The sequence below is a fragment of the Chiloscyllium plagiosum genome, unplaced genomic scaffold, assembly GCF_037043375.1.
Source record: "Chiloscyllium plagiosum isolate Xiang-an unplaced genomic scaffold, Cpla_swu_hap1 HiC_scaffold_6, whole genome shotgun sequence".
NCBI classification, from domain to species: domain Eukaryota; kingdom Metazoa; phylum Chordata; class Chondrichthyes; order Orectolobiformes; family Hemiscylliidae; genus Chiloscyllium; species Chiloscyllium plagiosum.
In genome coordinates, this window is record NW_028270144.1 from 106007460 (window position 1) to 106031167 (window position 23708).

General features: G+C 39.9%; 1 protein-coding gene across 7 annotated transcripts in view; it reads left to right on the plus strand.

Annotated features, from left to right (window-relative positions):
- LOC122550843 (F-BAR and double SH3 domains protein 2-like) overlaps positions 1-23708 on the plus strand; it is a 230720-nt gene that overhangs the window by 198061 nt on the left and 8951 nt on the right. For 5 of the 7 annotated variants that reach the window (XM_087988313.1, XM_043692169.2, XM_087988314.1 and 2 more), the window contains 3 exons: positions 1718-1938; positions 12958-13090; positions 15850-15935. In XM_087988313.1, coding sequence (XP_087844439.1) covers positions 1718-1938; positions 12958-13090; positions 15850-15935 — 440 coding nt within the window. The remainder of the gene's footprint in view (positions 1-1717; positions 1939-12957; positions 13091-15849; positions 15936-23708) is intronic. The other 2 variants (XM_043692170.2, XM_043692173.2) reach the window with 1 other exon arrangement.

Below are 23708 nucleotides of genomic sequence, written 5' to 3' on the forward strand. Positions count from 1 at the left end.
TTTGATCTTGCCTGTGCTGGGTTAGCATTTTTCAAAATTATTGCCCTATTTATGAACAAATTAGAGAAGGAGTTGAAGAGAAGTGAAGGGATATGCTAATGGGACAAGTACATGGAATTAGGATAACTGTTCATGTAAGGGGTAACGTCAGCATGAATTAGTTGGCATGGATAGTGTATTTTCTGTGAAAATTTTTGTAGTCATAATTACTACTTGGCAGCCCTACTTAAAGGCTTTTTTGAAAAATGTGTATTTATGGGCATTAACAGATGACAGGTTTCGATGTTTCCTTTGATAGTCTTATGACTTCCACTACCTAATCTTATTTATGAAAAGCCAAGCATCACAAGCAACTGACTTAAATGGAGCTGCCCCTCAGCATGGAGGAGTAGAGAAGGATTTTCAATCTCAACCTTGATAATTTCAATTCGGGCAGCATTTGATGGTTTGGTTCAGGGATTACAGGGTCAGGTGGTAGTGGGTTGCAACGGAGAACAGGTATTTCACGACGGTTGCTTTGGAAAAAAATGCTTCGTGATTTCACTCCTGAATGGCTCGTTCTAAATTTAAAATTCTAATCTTTTTTTCTTGTTCTCGATTACCCATAAGATGAAATAGTTCTTTTGTTTTTACTATATCAAATCCCTTTACCATTTTAAATGATAAAATTAGTAAGATTATGTCTGAATTTACCAAAACTCAAAAGAATGCAAGCCAATTAAATGCAACTTGAAATCCCACTCCAACATTATTCTGATGAATTTATGTCCCCTCCAACCCAGTAAATCCTTCCTGAAGTGCACTTCCCAAACTAAATGCAGTACACCAGATGAGGTCTGATTGCGGCTATCTGGAACTGATGCTTAACTTCTACTATTTTATATTTCAGCTTTTTGAGAAAAAGACCAATAATGTTGTGGATATGGTTGTGAAGTGACTGATGTCGCACAAAGAACAGTGCTTATTGTCCAAAGAATAAAAGTTTAAGTCCCACTGCAGTGATTTCAAAATTTGGATCTGGAAATTAAAAGTCACTGAGAAGCTTTTAGATCAACCTGTTCACTTATCAAAAGAAAATGCTAAAAGCAACTTAATTTGCTAGACCCAGACCAGCACAATTGAATTTTACCCAGTTAAAACAAAACCACTAAGTGTGGTTTAAGATATGCCCTTATCTTCTCAATACAAGTAGAAATAGGCAATGCGTTAGTCTTGCTGGTGACCTCATTCTATTTGATTTATATATTGTAGCAGTGCACTAATGTTCAATGATTAGTATGCATGGACACACAAATACCTTTCCTTCTGTATAATTCTTAATCTCTTACCATTCTGAAAATTTCCAGTTTACTTTGGATTTAATATCTTCCCATGGATTTGATCCTTATCTCACACAGACTTGCTCTCTCAATTAATTTTTCTATGTTTCGTCATTGCAGTGTTTCCTAGCTTCATGTAATCCACAAATTTTAGTCTACAACTTACCATATATGAATGAAAAGCTGAAGCCCCAATACAAATCCTGGCGAAACACCGATGGGCACATCCTGAAAATCAAAGTCGTTTCCCTTATCGTTGAGGTGTTGCTTGCCTGCCAACCAGTTACTATTTTCTTCATCTTGCCATTGGACACAAATTGAAATTAGCAGCTGTATTCAGTTTGGTTTAACTTAGTTAAGATTCTCAGTAATAACAAGAATATTTGTTTCCCATTCAGTTTGTTTTGTGAAGGCACTTTACGATTATGAGGGGCAGACTGAAGACGAACTTTCATTCCCTGAGGGAGCTATCATTAGGATACTAAACAAAGAAAACCAAGAGGACGATGGCTTTTGGGAGGGTGAGCTTAATGGCTGCGTTGGTGTCTTTCCTTCTGTGTTAGTGGAAGAGCTGGCAGGATCTGAGAATGGCGACTCTCAGTGGACTGGAGACACGCAGGTATGTGCGAATTTAACACCCAGGAAAATTTCTAAACGTTGTTTTAATAGTGATGTTACAAGTAGAGAAATTTCCAAGCATCAACATAATTGAAATACATGGAGCCACAGCATAATGAGTGATTGTCATTTCTAATGCAATACTATCTGTCATGTCTGTTTTCAGTTCACTATAACTTTTTCTCTTTTCAACAAACATGGTACCATCAGATACAGCTGACCAAATTTTTACGTTGTAGAATTTTCTGTCAAAGGTAGAAGTTTTCACATGTGATTTGTATTACCCAGAAGAAACTAACATGAAATTTTGTGAATAAAGCAACTGTTTGATCCATGTGAGTAGAATTAATCTTTCTGTGGAGAGATTTGATTTTCCTATGTGCAGAAAGGACAGATCTTTGATGTGGTAAACATTCCAAGAAGCTTCATAAAGGAACAAAAAAGCTGAAATTGAAAAGTTTGAAATATGGGAGAGGAGAATTTTTTACATAGATTTCTAAGACTGAAGCATTGTTGTTTGAAGCAGTAGTCATGTCAACCTTCAAGATTTAATCAGAATGAAGTAACATTTATGCAAGGAATCTATGAAAAACTGCATGTTATGTACTGCTTTGATATTCTACAAAAATTAACACTTTTTTTCAGCCATTCAGTTTGAAATATAAAATCAAAAATCTTAGCGTTTATGACAGTGACAAAGTTTTATTTGGATAGAAAGTGGTATAACACCAAAATTTAAACATTTTGTATTCCAATTATCATACCTCTCCATATCACAAAGTATTTTGCATATTATCACCAGTAATTTCAAATTATATTTTCAGTTTTGTTTTAAATACAGGTTCGTTATATTTGATTATTTACTCTTTTGATTCTTCTCCCTAACAATATCTTTTACATTTTTGAAAAAAAAATTAAAACGTCTTGCTAGGATTATGGGTGTGCCACTTTGCATGCCTATTCTTAAACTAAATGTACATTAACACCTTATTTCATTATGGTGATAAAAATCTTGCATCGTAAGCTGCAAACTCTCCCAAAGGTACAGCCCAACAGTTTTAATTATTTGTTTTTTTGGTGAGCTTTGCACATAGAAAAGCCTAAAAAGCTGCGGAAATGCAGAATAGAAGGAAATAACATGGTATTTCCTTCCTTCCTCTCCATTAATTTGTTTATGGAACAATGCAGTATTCACAGTCAGCGTTCAGACATATGTAGCTGATTCTATTGAAACATCAGCTGAGTCCTAATCAGAGTTTAATCATGCTGAAAAATTGGATGCAAGGTCATACAGGCTTTTTTTTTGTTCAAAGCAACTAAGGTGGTCCTTAAAGTCTGTTGCTTCCACAGTTCTTATGGAAATGAAGAGCTCCATAACATTTAGCATTTTCTACCTCTGTGTTGTTTAAACATATGCTGTAGTTCTCCAGATCTAGGTGACTAAAATTCTTTAAATTAGGATTTTGCTCTTATTATTCTCCCATGGATCTTCTCAAGGCCATTGTGTGGTTCAAGGTAAATGTTGCAAAATTCCACCATCTTCAAGCTTGAGGAGGGCGTCCAGGCAAAGTTTTGAACTGTAAGCATGTTAAGTGACTGTGTCTGTGTGTTTGGCAACCCTCTTGAGTTGAACATTTAGATATTTAAATACAGTAAGCTGTGGCAACTATTATCAAAGGATAATCTAGAAAAATAAATTAGTCAATTTATAGTTTACTTGGAAATGAGAAAGAAATCAAGCTAGTTAGCTCATGTAATTGGAAAGTTAAAGAAAAGAATTATTAAATATATAAGGATAAATTATGCCATATTGATTTGTACCAACATGTGAGGAGATAAAGGAACAGATTCATAAGTATACAGTCGTAGTCATAGAGATGTACAGCACAGAAACAGACCCTTCAGTCGAACTCGTCCATGCCGACCAGATATCCCAACCCAATCTAGTCCCACCTGCCAGCACCTGGCCCATATCCCTCCAAACCCTTCCTATTCATATACCCATCCAGATGCCTTTCAACTGTTGCAATTGTACTGGCCTCCACCACTCCCTCTGGCAGCTCACTCCATACACGTACCACCCTTTGCGTGAAACAGTTGTGGTCAGTCAGAAGCACTTAGTGTCTTAGCATAGCTAGCTGGATGGTTCGTTTGTGATAGAGTGACGCTAACAGTGTGGGTTCAGTTCCTGTATTGGCTGAGATCATAATAAGGGTCTCACCTTTTCAGACTTAGTCTTTGCCTGGCTTGGTGACCTTCAGGTTAAACCACCAGGTCATCTCTCTCTAATGAAGGAGTAGGACTATGGTGACTTTACTTTTAGTGTCATATATAGATACAGACACACACGCACACAATTATAGTATCACACACATTACATACGTATACACATGGTCAGCTAAAGCTGGAAAGAATAATTCCAGTAATCCCAGGATAAACATAACACCATGTAGTTTGATTATGGGAGTTTTTGGTTGTTAGGGATGGTTACAATTAATGTTGAGATCATAATGATCTCTTTCAACATGGTGAGATCTATTGACTATAAGCTGGTCATCACTAACAGTCATCTGGTAGCAAATATAAGCATAGAGTAAGGATGTTGCATTTGGAAACATCTTTAGTTTATCGATTCAGCAGTTCTAGCTAATCCATCTCTGCCTCTTCCTGAGGTTGCCATTATCAGAAATGGTCTTTTTAGCCAATTTAATTCTATCCAAGTAATATCAAGAAACAGCTGAAGGGACTGGATTCTGCAGAGGCTGTGGGACTTGACACCATGCTGGCAATAGTATTTAAGACATTTGCTCAGAACAGGCTGTGATCCTAGCCAAGCTGTTGCAGTACAGTGACAACACTGACATCTACTTGGCAATAAGGGAAATTGACCAAGTATGTCTTATCTACAAACAGCAAGACAAATCCAAGCAGGCCAATTATTCACCTCATCAGCAGTGTGATGCAAGTTGTCATTGTCAGTGCTATTAAGCAGTACCAATCAAAATGAGCAGTGGGCAGATTATTGTTATCTACCAGGTCCACTCAACTGCTGACCTCAATGGAGCCTTGGTCCAAGCATGAAGAAAAGAGCTCAACTTAAGTGGGGAAGTGAGGGTGACTATACTTGATATCAAGTCAGCATTTAACCAAATGTGCCACTAAAGAGCCCTATCAAAACTGGAGTCAAGGAAAATTGGTGGGGAATACTTTCAGATGGTTAAGCCATACCTAGCAAAAAGCAAGATGCTTTCCATTGGAGGGCAATAATTTAGCAACAAGGCAACATTCCAAGAGTTCCCCAAAGTAGTGCCCTAGGCAAAACCTCTTCTGCTTCATCAATTACCTTCCCTCCATCATAAAGTTCACTATACACAATGTACAAATGTTTGTAGTTTATCAGGTATTGAAGCAGCCTAAAAAAAATTTAGGCTTGGGCTGAAAGTGTCAACTAACATTTGTGCCACACAAATGAAAACCAGTTCCATCTAAAACATGAGTCAATGGAATTGCTACTGCTAAATCCTCCACCACAACATCCTGGGAGTTATCATTGGCCAGAAACTGAAATAGATCAACCAGATAAATGCTGTATCTGAAAGGGCAAATAAGAGACTGGGGGTTCTGTACGAGTAACTCCCCTTCTGACACCTCAAAGCTTGCCCACCTTTTACAAGGCACAAGTTGGGAGTGTGATTAAATACTCTCTATTTGCTGGATGTATTCAGCTCCAATTAAAGTCATGTGTTCGACAGGATCCAGGAAAATGTAGCCAGCTTGATTTGGTGTTCCATCCAACCCCTTCAATGTTCACTCCCTCCACCAGTTACAGTGGATGTAGTGTATACCATCTACAAGATGCACTGCAACAATTCATCCAGCCTGTTCAGACTGTGCATTGTAACCCATGATTATGTCTACATAAGGACAGCAGATACATGTGAATATGATCACACACAAGTTCACTTCCAAGCCAGACACCTTCCTGACTTGGAGATAAGTAGCAGATGGAGTTTAATTTGGATAGATGTGAGATATTGAATTTTGGTAATACAACCAAGGACAGGACTTATAAAATTAATGATGTTACCTGGGGAGTGTCTTAGGATAGAGAGATCGAGCGGTTCAGGTACATAATTCTATGAAATTTGCATCACAGACCAGCTGATTAAGAAAGTATTAAGCATGCTTGCCTTCATTGCTCAGGCCATTAAGTATAAGGATTGGGACATCAGGATGTTAGTGAGGCCTCTTCTGGAGTACTGTGTACAGTTCTGGTCTCCCTATTACAGGAAGGGTATTATTATACTGGAGAGTGCTCAGAAAGGATTTACCAGTATGTTGCCAGGAATGGAGAGTTTGAGATTTAAAAATGGACTGGAAAGACTGAGACTTTTTTCACTGGAGCATAGGATGTTGAGAGGTGACCTTATAGAGGATGATAAAATCATGAGGAGCATGGACAAGATGAATAGCAAAGGTCTTTTCCCTAGGATGGGGTTTTCAAGGCGAGGGGTCATATTTTTAAGGTGAGAGGAGAAAGACTTAACAAGGACATGAGGGGCAACTTTTTTATACAGAGTGGTTTGCGTGTGGAATGAACTGCCAGAGGAATTGGTAGATGCAGGTACAGTTACAACGTTTAATAGATATTTGGATAAATTCATGAATAGAAAATGTTTGGAGGGATTTGGACAAGCGCAGGCATGCAGGACTAGTTTAGTTTGGGAAATGGTCGGCATGGACACGTTGGACTGATGGGTCTGTTTCTATGCTGTATGGTCAAACTGCTGGAGCTCCCAAACCACACAGACTGCAGCAGTTCAAGAAGCTGCTGACCACCATATCCATACGAGTTAGGGATGCGTGATAAGTGTTGGCCCAGCTGGTGAAGTCTACAATCCTGAATGAATGAAACAAGGTTCAGAAGAAACTTTTTTTTTTACTTGGAGAATGATGGGAATCTAGCACTCATTGCTGCAAGCAGTAGTTGAATAAAGTTGTATAGGTGCATTTGATAAAGAAAGCAGTTATGGGTTAGATAAGATACAATGGAAGGGGGCTCCAGTGAAGCAATGTTGTTGGACTGGTGGCCTGTTTCTGTGCTTTATATTCTGTTTATTCTATGATTTTTGACTTGCTTAATGAGGAATGGAGCAAGTTGAGGCTTACTGCTGGAGAAAATCAAATTCAACACATCTATTGGAATAGATGCACACGGCTAAACAGGGGGAGGGGTTAAAAAGTGAGGAGAATATTTTTTAAGAGGGGAGAAGAAAGGAAAGACTGAAGTATTGACTCTGATATTTCTATAGAAGGTGCAGTGGTGCCAAAACATTGAGAAAGCTGTATAAAAGAATGAGTCCAAATAATTGAAACTCCAAATTAAATAGTTGGTCTGTCAAGGTGTAAAGCATTTAAAGTAAAATTGTCGGGTTAAGTATTAGTAATTATATGGAGGAATCTAATAATATAATAGATAGGAAAATAGGAAGGGGAGGAGGGCATTTAGTTCGATCACAGCTGATCTATATCATCTGTATCTGTTTTAATTTTGTAACCCATACTATCCTTGCCTGAAGATCAAGCAATCTCAGTTTTGAAACTCTCAATTAACCTAGTGTCAACAAGGGAGGGATTTTTAGGCTTTTACTACCTGATGTGAATACTTTCTGACATTACCACTTAAGGGCCTAGTTTTCATTTCAATGTTGCCACCTTGTTCTGGATCCTACCACCAGAGAAAATTAGATTCTATGTTATCAAGTTCTTTCATCATAACCATTTTTATTTGATCACTCTTTTATCTTCTATACTCCAAGGGATGTAAGTCTAGTCTATGTAATCTGTCCTCCTAATTTGACCCTCTTAATTCTGATATCATTCTAGTGAATCTACATTCCACCCTTCCTAGGTCAGCATTTCCTTCCTGAGCTGTAGTGCCCAGAGCTGAAAGCACTAATCCAGCTGCGACATAACATAACATCTCTTTGTACTTCACCCCCTGTTGAAGTAAAGGCCAACATTCCATTAGAATGTTTACATAATTATTTTCGATAATTTCTATGCTCAAACCACTAAATCTCTTTACTCATCTGTAGTTCATAGTTCCATTTGACAAGTCTGCATCCTTGCTAATCCTGGTTACAACACCTTCAAAAGGATATGGAGGGGGAAACGGGAGGGTAGGTGGCAGTATTTCAAAAGGATTTCACTACAGCATTAAACCTTCGCCAATTGCATAAAAATGGACTTTATATGAATAGTGTTGAAAAGTAATGAAGAAAATCGTATAATTATATGCATCACAGGCCTCAAAATAATGAAAAATATAGAAAGATAAAACAGACTTTAGCCCATTGAGTCTGCTGATTCATTTGCAGAGTAATCCGGTTAGTCCTACTGCGTTGCTTTTGCCCACAGTTCAAGAATTTTTTTATCTCCTTAAAATATTTATGAAATCGCCCTTCAAAGGCCATTGTATCCACAGACTATCAGAAACTGCATTCCTCTGTCTCCTTTGGTGTTGACCCTTCAGCCATTAAAAACATCTCTTTATACATTCACTGTAAACCTTTCATAACATTAAACACATTTGACAAATCTCTTAGCTTCGGCAGAAAAGCAAAATACTGTAAAACAGAAAATGCTGGAAAGTTTCAAGTGATCAAGCATCACCTACAGAGAGGAAGTTTATATTTCAAATCAATGATGTTTCACCTTTGTCAGTTTTCAGCTATTTATCGTGGAAGTGAGCTGTACTAAGAGAAGAGGTTAGAGAAGTGCAGAACAGAAGTTTATTGTGAACAGGAGGGTAATTAGCAGAAATTCAGGTGAATTAACTGTTGAGTCCTGAACGCATCCAACTTTAATTCTTGAAAGAAGTTTGGGAGTTGACAGCAGTGGCTCGAAGGTTTTGTTTCCATCCTGTTTAGATGCACAAATTATCTGGCCAACAGTCATGGAACGCCTCTGTTTGGAAAGAGTGAGCACCATTTATGGGAAAACTTAAAATTCATAGTCAAGATAAAATTAGCGTGTTTTAAGAAATACCTGAGTTAATTGAAGAGAGCAAGTTAAATATATTTATCACACATTTAGCAGTGCTTTTTGAATTAAAGGGTAAAGAAAATACAACAAAAGGTATTTCATGCAATGCTGGACAAAAATATCAAGGTTTTAGCAATCAGTGTGGAAGACTGAAGTAGTCTTGGCAGTTGTGGCTAGGTTGAGCTGCATCTGAATGCATATTTGTGCATTTCCTGAGGTGACAGATTGAGATTTTTTTACCCTATTTCTAACCTTTTGGCCTTCCACAAGCGCTCTCTATGATATTTTAAATGAGCAGCTTGAGTGCAATGCAGGCATTTTCACAAGCAGTCTCTTAGCAACCTCCCATTTTTCTTGATATGTGCCAGCTTTTTGACATGGGTCTTTATCTGCATTTGTCTTTGTTTCTAAATTATCTCTGTTCATACATTTTCCCTCTTTACATTGTTCTTCTGTTCAAATAAAGAATACTGGGATACAATCTAACAAAGGTATTTCTATTGCTGTAAAAAGACATTTTGTTGAAGCTTTCAAGACAATTGAAAGGAATACCAAACTAAACAGAAAGCAACTTTTTTATACGTTGAGAGTGCAGATTGTGCAAGTGGATGCTGATACAGGCATTCCCTTGGAGAAAATATTTTTACTCTTAAATATATACATTGGAATTCTTCATGTCCAATAAGTTTGGCCTTTTTGGCAACCTCCTAAATACAACCTGAACAATGTGTTCATTGTGCAAACTTGTTGTTGTAATAGGGCACCTGAAAGCCATCCTGCAGGATAATGACTACCCTGATCAAAGCATTTCTTGTGTGAATCTCTTGAACAGACCTAAGACTGTCGCTTTTCGATCTGAAAAATACTGTTTTATGCTGCTGTGCAGGAGCAATACGATTGTCGTTCACCATCAAAAGCATGGTGCCATTAAGTCAAAAGGATGTTCTGTCCATCACACACATGAGTGATGTGTACAAGAATTTCAGTGCTGGTGTGATTCTAGGTTTGTAAACCATATATCAGTCATATCAAACAGCATATGCTTGTTCACAACAAGCAAAATTCTGACTCAGTCTATGTAATCTACTGACAACTTTCAAATGTCCAACATTTGCTATATAATTCTGAGTGTGCATACAATTATGCTTACAATTTAGGATTGAGAATCTGGCTCGCAGTGTAGCACTTTACTGGAAACTATTAAAACATAGGGCTCTGTTCTTTGCAAACAAAAGAACATGCAATGCACCTATTTCAATACAGCAAAATAGATGACAGCCATTCACTGGTTCATTTCTCACAGCAGTGTCTTGACTAATAAGAGTGAATATGCATGATTTCAAATTTGTAGCCTGACTGTTACTGTTCATAAACTGGTGCATTGTCCATGGCATTGCCATACCAATCAAAGTTTACTTACCAAACAATCAGCATGCGTCTCTAATGCAGTATAAACATTGTTTCCCCTCTACTTTGATATTTTTTGTGAATTATCCTGATGAGCACAAGACAGAAGAACAGTACAGCACAGGAACAGGCCCTTTGACCCACCAAGCCTATGTCAATGCATGATGCCTTTCTAAACTAAATATATTTTGCCTCTATGCAGTCCATATCCCTCTATTCCTCACTTATTCATGTATCTGTCAAGATGCTTCTTAAATGTTGCTATTGTATCTGTTTCTACCACCTCCTTTGGCAGCACATTCCAGGTAATTACCATCCTCTGTGTTTAAAAAAAAACTTGCTTCTCTCATCTCCTTTAAACTTGCCCCCTTTTTAACTTAAGTTAATGTCCACTAGAAATTGACATTTCTACCCTGGGAAAAAGACTGACCATCCATTCAATCCATGCCTCTCATAATTTTGTGACTCCTACCAAGTCACGTCCTCGACCTCCGACATTCACATGAAAACAAAGTTTGCCGAATCTCTCCTCCGAGCAAATACTGTCCAAAATAGGAATTTCCTGGTAAATCTTTTCTGTACCACCTCTAAAGCCTTCACATCCTTTTGGTAGTGTGGCGACCGGAACTGTGCACAAAATTCCAAAACCTATAACAAAATGTTTCTTTTTTCAGCGATACTCAAGCCTTTTGTGTTATCATTTGTCATGACTACTCATAGTCTTATTTCCAGAAAATTTATAAATTTACTTATCCATCAAGAGGTTATTTAAAAACATAAAAGCTTTGAATAGTATGTGTTGTTTTCCAACTAGCAGGCAGTGACTAGTGGGGTAATGCAGAGATCAGTGCATAGACCCCAGCTATTCTTCATATATCTAGTTCCTTCATCAAAATAATATATAATATCTCCAAGTTTCCAATGTCACAAAGTTGGGTGGGCAGGTGAACTGTGGAGGGTGCAGATATGCCTCAGTGTGATTTGGACAAGTTGAGTGAGTGGGAAAATGCATAGCAGATGAAATATAGCATGGATAAATGAGAGGTTATCCACTTTGGTAATAAACACAGGAAGGCAAATCATTATCTGAACGGCAATAGATTGGGAAAAAGGGAGATGAAACAAGATCTGAATATTCTTGCACAGCAGTTGTTGAAAGTAGGCATTCAAATGCAGAAGTCAGTGAGGAAGGCAATTTTGGTTTGATTTATTATCGTCACAAGTACTGAGATACAGTGAAGAGTATTGTTTTGCTAACCAGATAAATCATACCTTACATAAGTACATCAGAGTAATGGAACAGAATGCAGAATATCATGTTACAGCTACAGAGAAAGATCAACTCTAACATGACAAAACCATTCTTAAGAACAGCAGGGAAGTAGCTGTTCTTGAATCTTTTGGTATGTGTTTTCAACCTTTTGTATCTTCGTCATTTAAGAAACTGTAGACCACCAGGCCTCTATGCCTGATTAGAAGAGTGTGGAAAAGTGTACAACCAGATGGGAAGGGTCTTTGATTATGTTGGCGAATTTCCTGAGGCAGCAGGAAGTATATACAATAAATGTAAATGGTATAGCTGGCCTTCATAGCAAAAGGATTCAAATAAAGGAGGAGGGATGTCTTGCTGCAATTGTACAGGGACTTGGTGAGACCACATCTGGAGTATTGTGTTCAGTTTTAGTCTCCTTATCTGAGGAAGTATTTTCTGGCTATAGAGGGAGTCCAGTGAAGGTTTACCAGACTGATTGCTTGGATGGTAGGACTGACAGAGTTAGGAGAGACTACATCAGTTAGGATTATATTCACTGGAGTTTAGAAGAATGAGGGGGAATCACATAGAAACCTAGTTAATTCTAACAGGATTAGACAAAATAAATAGAGCAAGTGTTCACAATTTCTGGAGTTTCCAGAACCAGTGATCACAGTTTAAGGATATGGGGTAGGCCATTTATGACTGAGATGAGGAGAAATTTCTTCATCCAGACAATAGTGAACTTGTGGAGTTCTCTGCCACAGAAAGTGGTTGAGGCCAAACATTGAATGTTTTCAAGGAGGAGTTAGATATGGTTTTTGAAATTAAAGGGATCAAAGGGAATGGGGAAAATGCGGCGAAAGGGTACTGAGTTAGATGATCAATCATTATTATGTTGAATGAGGCAGCAGTTCAAAGGGCCGAATGGCTTCCTACTCCTATTTTCTGTTTTTACAGGATGACTGATGATCAATTTCACAGGTAAGTTATGCATTTACAAAATAAGTTGACCATGACACAGCTTGCCCGTGAATCTTTCAGCATCAGTATAGTATTTACAATTATCAGAATCAAATTCTGGTTTTCATTAACTTGTGTAAATATATATAAGTTATTGCTTTTTGTGCTGTCCTTGAGGATATGATGAAATTGCAGGCTCTTGTTGGTGAAAACAACTTACAATAGAAACTTTATCTGGATTAATAAATTTATTAAGGCAGGGGAATAAACAAAGACATTCATTACAAAAATGTTTGGACTGATATGCATAATAATATGAGGAATTATCAGCCCCCCTCAATTATTTTTAAGCAGGTATCTCCATCCTCAAGACCACAGGCCAGTCTTCCTTCATTACCATTGTATGATCAGCCACCTTCCAGCCCTTTCAGCAGTCCAGACAAGACAGGATCACAATCCTTCCCCAGATCACCTTCAGTAACAGGTAAAGTATGGACACTCTGCCACAACGTAAGGTAAAATCACCATAGTCCTACTAAACCATAAAGTTATGCTCGCTTTATTAGAGAGAACTGACTAGTATTGATTTAACCTTGAGGGTCACCAACCCTCAGATGAGGGGAATGGTTGAGGAGAGTCCTTCATGGAAACCTCAGCCAGTGCAGGAGTTGAACCCACACTGTTGGCATCGCACTGCACCACAAACCAGCCATCTAACCAGCTGAGCTAACCAAACCCCTGTACCAGAGCATCTGAGTTATGTGTTATAATAACTGATTTTATTAACTATTTACACACAGGATCACCATAGCTTATGAGTTAGATTTTTTTCAGGCGCCATTTCCTCTCAAAATATCAATTGGAAGCCTGAGTACCAGAAAGCCAGCTGCCTTGCAGCCATTTCACACTGGAGGCTGTTTTGCTTTTCTGTAGTTGAAACTGCTAACCTGAGTATGGATAAGTTCTGCACTGGAAAGCTACCAGCTAACCTGACTGTCTTACCCAGGCAATGCAAGCTTATGTTATGGCAACTGCTGCAACTACGTTCAGTCCCTGAAAAAGAGGTGGTTATCAGGCCAAACTTCGAGCTAAATATTGTCAGGATGTGGCCTCGAGGCACAGCAAGAATGTTGGATTGGACAGGCTTACGAGGCCAGGAGTGAAGGTTTAAAGGTGGAGAGTGACAGTCTGGGATCAATTCCTCTGATTTGTACTGGGACTCAAAAGGATATCACCCCCATACCTGGTGCTGACATGCACAGTACAAGCTGCTGGGCAACCCACTTAGCATGCGCTTCCACCTGCTCTGGATAGAGTAGCTACAGAGGTTAAATGAGGCATTTAAGTGGTCATTAGTTGGCTACATGAGTGTCTCAATAGGTGTCTCTCAGGGTGAATGACGCATTGAGAATAGACAAGAAGTCAGTTGGAAGGTCACACAGTATTTTACAAGCCTGCTCCATTCCCCCCATCAGATCTTCCAACATGTTGACAGAGTCTCTAAAATCCAGCTCTCTGGTGATAATCATGTACCTGTTCTACAAGTATAATTGCCCAGAACTTCCAAGACATGTTCAGGACCATGTGACAGTCCAAACGTGCTGACAATGTGGGATTTACCTGGAGCAGTTGAAATTTTCAGTGGGCAATTACCCATTATCTAGAACCCTCCAAAAAAGGTCCCCAACTGTTAATTAAAGTAGAAGATTTTGAATGATTCCAACTGACTTACTGAATAGTTCACTAAGAATAGTTAGTATTCAACACCTGCTCTAACATCTGGCTAACTATGAAACTGACTTCCCAGTCATTCGTGTACTGACATTCCCCATAGACACCCATCCCATGCATCCGAGCTGAGGCCGCACCCCCTAATAAAATCCACTACTCCCACCTCAGATTCAACTCCCCCCTCCTGAACTGTCTGTACCAACCTGAACTGACTTTGTATCCATCTGACCCTCCCCTCCTCAGCTTAATGCACCCACTTTCTCTTCACCCTAACTCCTTCCTACCATCCCCCTAATTCCACCTGCCACTTACACACTTGTGTTCTTTCAGCACTTGTCAACAGTGGCTGGAGGACCTTTAAATCTTGAAATACAATACCTAATGTACTTAAAAGGTATATAGTTTCAGTGCCAGTTCACTTCATTGCTGATTTTGTGGATCTTTGGCATGGACTACACTGTTCTGGCTGGGAAGTCTCATGGCTCAGAAGTTCACAAGTAGAATTCCTCCACGATAATTGGTATATTTCTTTAATAAAATAATATCGCAGATGCTAGAAATCTACAATAAACAGAGAATTCTGGAAACCCACTAGGTCTGTAGAAAGAGAAACTGTTCACGTTTTGAGTCCAGTATAACTTCAGAAAGTTCTGAAGAAGAGATGTACCAAACTCAAAACATTAATTCTGTCTCCTCTCTAAAGGTGCTGCCAGACCTGCTGAATTTCTCCAACATTCTCTGTGGTTTTGGTATATGTCTTTGTGTGATTAGGAACAGAATTGAGCTTTCTGATCATGATTGAAAGATCTGGGACAATATTTTGAGTTCTACTTGGAATTAAAATGGGTACAAATGGAGTCCAAAGCTGTTATTTTAATCTGTCAATGCAAGATACACTTAAAGTCATAGAGATGTACAGCACGGAAACAGACCCTTTGGTCCAACTCATCCATGCCGACCAGATAGCCTAATCTAATCTAGTTCCATTTGCCAGAACTTGGCCCATATCCCTCTAAATACTTCCTATTCATATACCCATTCAGATGTCTTTTAAATGCTGTAAATGTATCAGCCTCCTCCACATCCTCTGGCAGCTCGTTCTATACACGTTCCACCCCCTGTGTGAAAAAGTTGCCCCTTAGATCCCTTTTAAATTCTTCCCCTCTCACCCTAAATGTATGCCCCTCTATTTCTGGAATCCCCCACCCCAGGGAAAAGACCTTATCTGTTTACCCTATCCATGCCCCTCATGACTTACACTCCAGACAAAACAGCCCCAGCTTATTCAGCCTTCCTCTATATCTCAAATCTTCCAACACTGGCAACGTCCTTGTAAATCTTTTCTGAACCCTTTCAAGTTTCATGACGTCTTTCCGATAGGAGGGAGACCAGAATTGCGCACACTATTCTAAAACTGGCCTAACCAATAATCAAAAACACTTGTAGCTGTCATGAACATCTGTGCTTATGATGACATTGTATCAGAGTGTACTTCTTGGATTCAATTTTCAGATCATGAAAGCTTACTTTTGGAAGCATCCACTAATCAACAGCCACAGAGATACACACCAGAAACATCAATTGGGAAAATCCGACCGGTATGTTCTGCATAATGCTTTTCAGTCATAAAGTGTTGCAACTAACATTGTAATGAAGCTGTAGAGTGGTTCTGTTTCAACCTACAGGTGACTTTTAAAGACATTAGCTGGTACTGATGTACAGTTCTGTAAGTGTGCATGTCTGTTCAGTGACCATTCTTCAGGTGTACCTAGGGCTAGTGTGTTTTGTTCGCTGTGGAACATTAAACCATCTTATTTGACAACTGTAAATATATGTACCAGCATGTGTTATCTCAAGCATGTGAACTCCAACTGATGTATTTTTATCCATCCAACCCTGGGGACACGAAAGATAACTTAAGTACCAATATAAAATACACAAGCTGTGACAAAGTGTAAAATGAAGTTTGAAGGATTAGAATGCAAGTGACATCATTATGTTAGAGATCACATGGTAAGGATGTCTTGTTAAGTCTTTGGAGACAGACATGTTTCAAGTACTTCGTGTAACTCAAGTCTGGATGATGAGTGGTTTGAAGGGGAAATTGAGTATGGTAGTGTCCCCATGTATCTGCTGCCCTGGTCTTTCAGGGTGGCAATGCCCAGTGCTTTGGAAGATGCTGTCGAAGGTTCTTGGTCAGTTTCTGCAGTGCAATATGTAGATTGTACAGTGTTGCTACTGACTGTCGGTGCTTGAGGGAGTGGATGTTTGTGCATGTGATGCCAATCAAGTGGGCTGCTTGTCCTGGATAGTGTCAAGCTTCTTGAGTGTTGTTGGAACTGCCCTTCACAGGCAAGAGGGAAGTATTCAATCACACTCCTGACTTTGACCTTCTAGATAGTGGACAGGATTTGGGGAGTCAGAAGGACAGTTCAAAGCTGCTGTGCTCTAGCTTTTGATGAGCTCTTGTAGCCACTGCATTTATAAGGATGGTAAAGTTCAGTGTCAGCTTAATGGTAATCCTAAGTATGTTGACAATGGGGGATTGAGTGATGGTAAGACATTGAATGTGAAGGGATGATGGTTAGATTCTCTCTTGTTGGAGATGGCCATTGCCTGGCACTTTATGTGGCACAAGTATTACTTTCCACTTTTCATTGTTAACCTACATATTATCCAGGTCTTACAGCATATGGACATGGATTGCGTCAATATCTGGGAAGTCACAAATTGTTGAAACTCGTGCAATCATCAGGAAATATCTCAACTTCTGAGCTTCAAATGGGACGATGAAGCAGCTGAAGATAGTTGGGCCTAGGATACATTATTGCAAATCTCCTACAGAGATGTTCTGAAGATGAGATGGTTGATATCCAACAACCATAACTGTTTTCCTTTGTGCCAGATATGACTTCAACCAGTGGAGAGATTCCTCTGATTCCCATTGACTCTAGATTTGTTCTGATTCTTTGGTGCCACACGTCAAACACAATATGTTAGAATGATGTTAGGAGCATTTAATTCTCGAATTCAGCTTATTATCCACATTTGAACCAAGGTTGGCGGAACCCAACCTGAGTGTTAGTGAGAAGATTATTGTTAAGCATGTGCTAATTGATAGCAGTGTTGATTTGATTAGATTAAATTCCCTACAGTGTGGAAACAGGCCCTTCGGCCCAACAAGTCCATACCAACCCTCTGAAGAGTAACCCACCCAGACCCATTTCCCTCTGTGTAATGCACCTAACACTATGGGCAATTTAGCATGGCCAATCCACCTGACATACACATCTTTAGGCTATGGGAGGAAACCGGAGCACCCGGAGGAAACCCACGCAGGCACGGAGAGAATGTGCAAACTCCACACAGACAGTTGGCTGAAGCTGGAATCGAACCTGGGTCCCTGGCGCTGTGAGGCTGCAGTGCTAGCCACTGTGCTGCCCTATTGATGGCACTCTCCATCATTTTATTGATGATTGAAAGTTGACTAATGGAGTAACAATTGGCCAGGTCAGATTTGTCCTGCCTTTGTTCACAAGGCATTCTTATGTAATTTTTCACATTATCAGGTAAATGTAGCTGTACTGGAACAGCTTGGCTTGGAGTGCAGCAAACTCTAGAACACCCGTCTTCACTGCTATTGTTGGAATGTTGTGTAGGCCTGTAATTTTTGCAATATCCATTGCCTTGAGCTGTTTCTTGATATCACAAGCAGCGAATCGAATTGGCCGAAGACTGGCATCCACGATGCTGGAGACCTCCAGTGGATGCAGAGATGGGTCAACCATTTAGATTAAATGAGATTAGATTCCCTACCCTATGGAAACAGGCCCTTCGGTCCAACTAGTCCACACCAACCCTCCGAAGAGTAACCCCCCCACCTCACATTTACCCCTGGCCAATGCAACTAACTCTATGGGCAATTTAGCATGACCAATTCACCTCACCTGCACATCTTTGGACTGTGGGAGGAAACCGGAGCACTCGGAGGAAACCCAAGCAGACACTGGGATAATGTGCAAACTCCACACAGACAGTCGCCCGAGGTTGGAATCGAACAGGGTCCCTGGCACTGAGAGGCAGCAGTGCTAACCACTGAGCCAACATGCCGCCTTTTTGGCACTTCTGGATCAATATTGTTTGAAATATAATTACGTTATACCCACTTGTTAGCCTCCTGCTGCAAATTGCTGGATTTATAGTTTCAACATGCGTCTTTGGCATTTACACGGTGCTTAAAAGTGATTAAACGATTTACCTTCAGCATGTAATTGATGACACCAGTTTCTAAGAATGAAAAGTTATCCTCCAAAAAGACAATGGAAAAAAAATTGGCACATTAAAGCTACTAATTATCGAAGTCAAATGGAAAAATGTGCAAGAATTGGAGATTGCACATTCTGTGTGGAGTTTGCACATTCTCCCTGTGTCTGCATGGGTTTCCTCCGGGTGCTCCGGTTTCCTCCCACAGTCCAAAGATGTGCAGGTCAGGTGAATTGGCCATGCTAAATTGCCCGTAGTGTTAGGTAAGGGGTAAATGTAGGGGTATGGGTGGGTTGCGCTTCGGCGGGGCGGTGTGGACTTGTTGGGCTGAAGGGCCTGTTTCCACACTAAGTAATCTAATCTAAATAACTAGCTCCATAATAGTTTGGTGCCATTATCTATAAATGGAAATTTCAGACAGACTGATGTTTAATGTCTGCAACCATGTAGCAAAAATCAAATTGGCATACATTGATGCACACTGTACAGAAAATTTAGCCATCTATTATAAATGATGTGATAACTAGATATTTAGAAAAAAATGGTGAAATTAAATGGAGTCAATATGGATTTGTGAAAAGGAAATCTGGTTTGACAAAACATACCATATTATTCGAGTTATTATTTTGAAGATTTTACTTCTAGCATAAACAATGAAAAACCAGTGAGTGTGGAATATTTCAGTTCCCAGGTTTCTAATTGAGTGCATGAATTGAATGGCGGGGTTGGAACTATGTTCTATGTCTAGTGATACTACAAGTACACCAAAGCTGCCTCTTTAAAAAATACTGGAGCGGCAGAATATGTTGCTCACCACTTTCATTCCACACTTATTCTCCATGCATCAAATAGTCTGACGGAAATTGAACAGGAAACTCCAAGTGAACTAGGCTCCGATGCTGCTCTTTCATGGGAAATGAACAGGCTAGATGAGGAATCAAAAAATATAAAAACAAGCTTCTTAATTTTGAGTTGACAGGAGGACGTCATCAAAAATGAAGTAATCCATCAAACTCACCAGGTTGACCAAGAGTCATCATAACTAATTCAGCTGATAATGACCTTGTGCTTAGTCCCTTAACTGTACACTTACAGTCTTTATAATTGGAAAACTATTAGGAAATTTGAGTTAGCCAATCAAGAAACATTTAAATCCTCTCCCTCTACAACTGACTGTACGTAACGGGAGGAGAAACTTGACCAGTTGGAACGAAGTCCAGTTCAATTTGGCATCCTGGTAGGTTACTTATTCATGCAAATAGCAAGGGTGAAGAAGGACCATGTTGTTTGTCACAGGATTGTGATAGAATAATGTCCTAGTTGTTTTAATATGGCAGTGAACCCTTCTGTTAATTAAACCAAACACCCAGGAAAGCTCACCTCTCATCATAATCTGTTAAATTATGAGTGGCAGATAATTCCCAAATTCCACTATTTAAAGAAAATAGTATCAATTTATTTTGAACTCTAAAAGTGAATATTAAATAACAACTATTCACAACTCCAAGCCCCCCTTTCTCTCAACTGCTTATTACCTGCCTCCAACTCTATGACAATATGCTATTCCAATTAGACACGTATTAAAATTACATCAACTTAATTTCAAAAGCACACAACCGCTGTCATCTTCTGTGACTTCACTCTTCCGTGTGCAGAATTCCCTGGGTCGTCGTCTTTCCCTTTTACTTTGAATATGTTTCAATGAAAGGATACCTTTGATAGAGAGTGTTTCTTAATTTCTTGGGTCTCTCTCAATTTTGGCTCTCTCTCCAATTTTCAAAATGTCTGCATTTTAATACCCCCAAAATCGGATCGTCTCATTGGTTCTATGTTGACAAAACAATAAATTCAAACTCAATTGGGTTTTGGTATCCTGGGATAGTATTTAGAACATAGAACAGTACAGCACAGAACAGGCCCTTCAGCCCATGATGTTATGCCGACCACTGATTCTCATATATGCACCCTCAAATTTCTGTGACCATATGCATGTTAGTAGTCTCTTAAATGTCCCCAATGACCTTGCTTCCACAATTGCTGCTGGCAACGCATTCCATGCTCTCACAACTCTCTGTGTAAAGAACCCGCCTCTGACATCCCCTCTATACTTTCCTCCAACCAGCTTAAATCTATGACTCCTCGTGTTAGTCATTTCTGCCCTGGGAAATAGTCTCTGGCTATCGACTCTATCTATGCCTCTCATTATCTTGTATACCTCAATTAGGTCCCCTCTCCTCCTCCTTTTCTCCAATGAAAAAAGTCTGAGCTCAGTCAACCTCTCTTCATAAGATAAGCCCTCCAGTCCAGGCAGCATCCTGGTAAACCTCCTCTGAACCCTCTCCAAAGCATTCGCATCTTTCCTATAATAGGGCGACCAGAACTGGATGCAGTATTCCAAGTGCGGTCTAACCAAAGTTTTATAGAGCTGCAACAAGATCTCATGACTCTTAAACTCAATTTCCCTGTTAATGAAAGCCAAAACACCATATGCTTTCTTAACAACCCTGTCCACTTGGATGGCCATTTTAAGGGATCTATGTACCTGCACACCAAAATCCCTCTGTTCCTCCACACTGCCAAGAATCCTATCCTTAATCCTGCACTCAGCTTTCAAATTCGACCTTCCAAAATGCATCACCTCGCATTTATCCAGGTTGAACTCCATCTGCCACCTCTCAGCCCATCTCTGCATCCTGTCAATGTCCCGCTGCAGCCTCCAACAGCCCTCGATACTGTCAATGACACCTCCAACCTTTGTCGTCTTCAAACTTGCTGACCCATCCTTCAATCCCCTCATCCAAGTCATTAATAAACTGAATTTAAACTTATTAAATTCAAATTGTTGTCAAAACAGCAACCGAAACTCGAATATTCGTTCCACAGCTAAATGTTACGTATTTTCAATTTTCCAGTACACTCTGGGACTGCCATCTAGTCATATATACAGGTGCTTGTAAGCTCTCAGTTCAGAACAGCATTCAGTCTCTTAAGGGTACAGTACATGCCTTCAACTTCCTAACACAGGAGAAACAAAGGCTGCGTTTGCTGACATCCAGAAGTTGGGTAATCAACACAGGACTGAGAGTTTTGTATTTAAATGCATGCAGTACACACAAAGTAAATGAACTTGTAGTGCAGATTTGAAATTGGCAACTACGAAGTGGGTATCACAGAGACATGGCTGTAAGGGGCTCAGGGCTGGGAACTAAATGTCGAAAGGATAGGCATATGGACAGAGGGAGTGGGGTTGCTTTGTCAGTATGACATGAAATTAAATCAATAACAAGTGATATAGAATCGAAAGGTGTGGAATCTGAATGGGTAAAGTTAAGAACCGCAAAGAAAAACGATCCTGATGGGTGTTGTGTAGCAGCCAAGCAGTAGTCGGGATGTGAGAAGAAAATAAATCAGGAGATCAAAAAGACATGTAAGAAAGGCACTTTTGCAATAATCATGGGGTACTTCAACTTGCAGGTAGACTGGGAAAATCGGGTGGTAGCAGATCTCAAGAAACTGAATCCATGGAATGGCTACACGATGGCCTTTTGGAGCTATTTCTGGTAGACCCCATTATGGAGCAAGCAATTCTAGATTTGATGTGTGATGATGCAGACTTAATTAGGGAACTTAAGGTGAAGGAATCCCTAGATGGCAGTGACCACAATATGAAAGAATTCACCCTGCAATTTGAGAGAGAGAGAAGCTGGAATCAGATGTAACGGTATTACAATTGAGTAAAAGTAACTACAGAGACATGAGGGAGGACCTGTCCAGAGTTGAGTTTTTTTAAGAAGTAACAAAGAAGATTGAGAGCAGAGCAGTAGATGTGATCTATATGGACTTCAGTAAGGCGTTCAACAAGGTTCCCCATGGGAGACTGATTAGCAAGGTTGGATCTCATGGAATACAAGGCGAACTAGCCATTTGGATACAGGACTGGCTCAAAGGTAGAAGACAGAGGGTGGTAGGGGAGGGTTGTTTTTCAGACTGGAGGCCTGTGACCAGTGGAGTGCCACAAGGATCAGTGCTGGGTCCTATACTTTTTGTCATTTACATAAATGATTTGGATGCAAGCATAAGAGGTGTAGTTAGTGAATTTGTAGATGACACCAAAATTGGAGGTGTAGTGGACAGCGAAGAGGGTTACCTCAGATTACAACAGGATCTGGACCAGATGGGCTAATGGGCTGAGAAGTGGCAGATGGAGTTTAATTCAGATAAATGCGAGCTGCTACATTTTGGGAAAGCAAATCTTAGCAGGATTTATACACTTAATGGTAAGGTCCTAGGGAGTGTTGCTGAACAAAGAGAGCTTGGAGTGCAGGTTCATAGCTCCTTGAAAGTGGAGTCGCAGGTAGATAGGATAGTGAAGAAGGCGTTTGGTATGCTTTCTTTTATTGGTCAGAGTATTGAGTATAGGAGTTGAGAGGTCATTAATCCTCTGACTAACGTACCTAACACTGTGGGCAATTTAGTATGGCCAATGCACCTAACCTGCACAGCTTTGGATTGTGGGTGGAAACTGGAGCACCCGGAGGAAACCCACGCAGACACTGGGGGAATGTGCAAACTCCACACAAACAGTTGCCCAAGGTGAGAATTGAACCTGGGTCCCTGGCACTGTGAGGCAGCAGTGCTAATCACTGAGCCACCATGCTGCCCTGGTTCTGAAGGACATAGCTGAGGAGATTGTAGAGGCATTATTGGTGATCTTTTGGGAATCACTGGAGTCAGGGAGGGTCCCCAGAGAACTGGAAAATGGCTAATGTAATATCCCTGTTTAAGAAGGGAGGGAAGCAGGAAACTGGAGGGTGGTTAGGTAAGATTTTAGAGCCCATTATTAAGGATGACATGGCAGAGTTCTTGGAAGTGAATGATAAAATAGGGCTCAGTCAGCACAGTTTCATCAAGGAGGGGGTCATGCCTGACAAATCTGTTATCTTTGAAGTGGTTACAAGCAAGTTAGACAACAGAGAGCCAGTGAACCTGATCTGTTGGATTCTAGAAGGGTTTTGATGAGGTGCGACACAAGAGGATGCTAAACAAAATAACAGACCATTTGTTAGAGGCAAGTTGCTGGCATGGGTAGAGGATTGAGCTGAAAATGT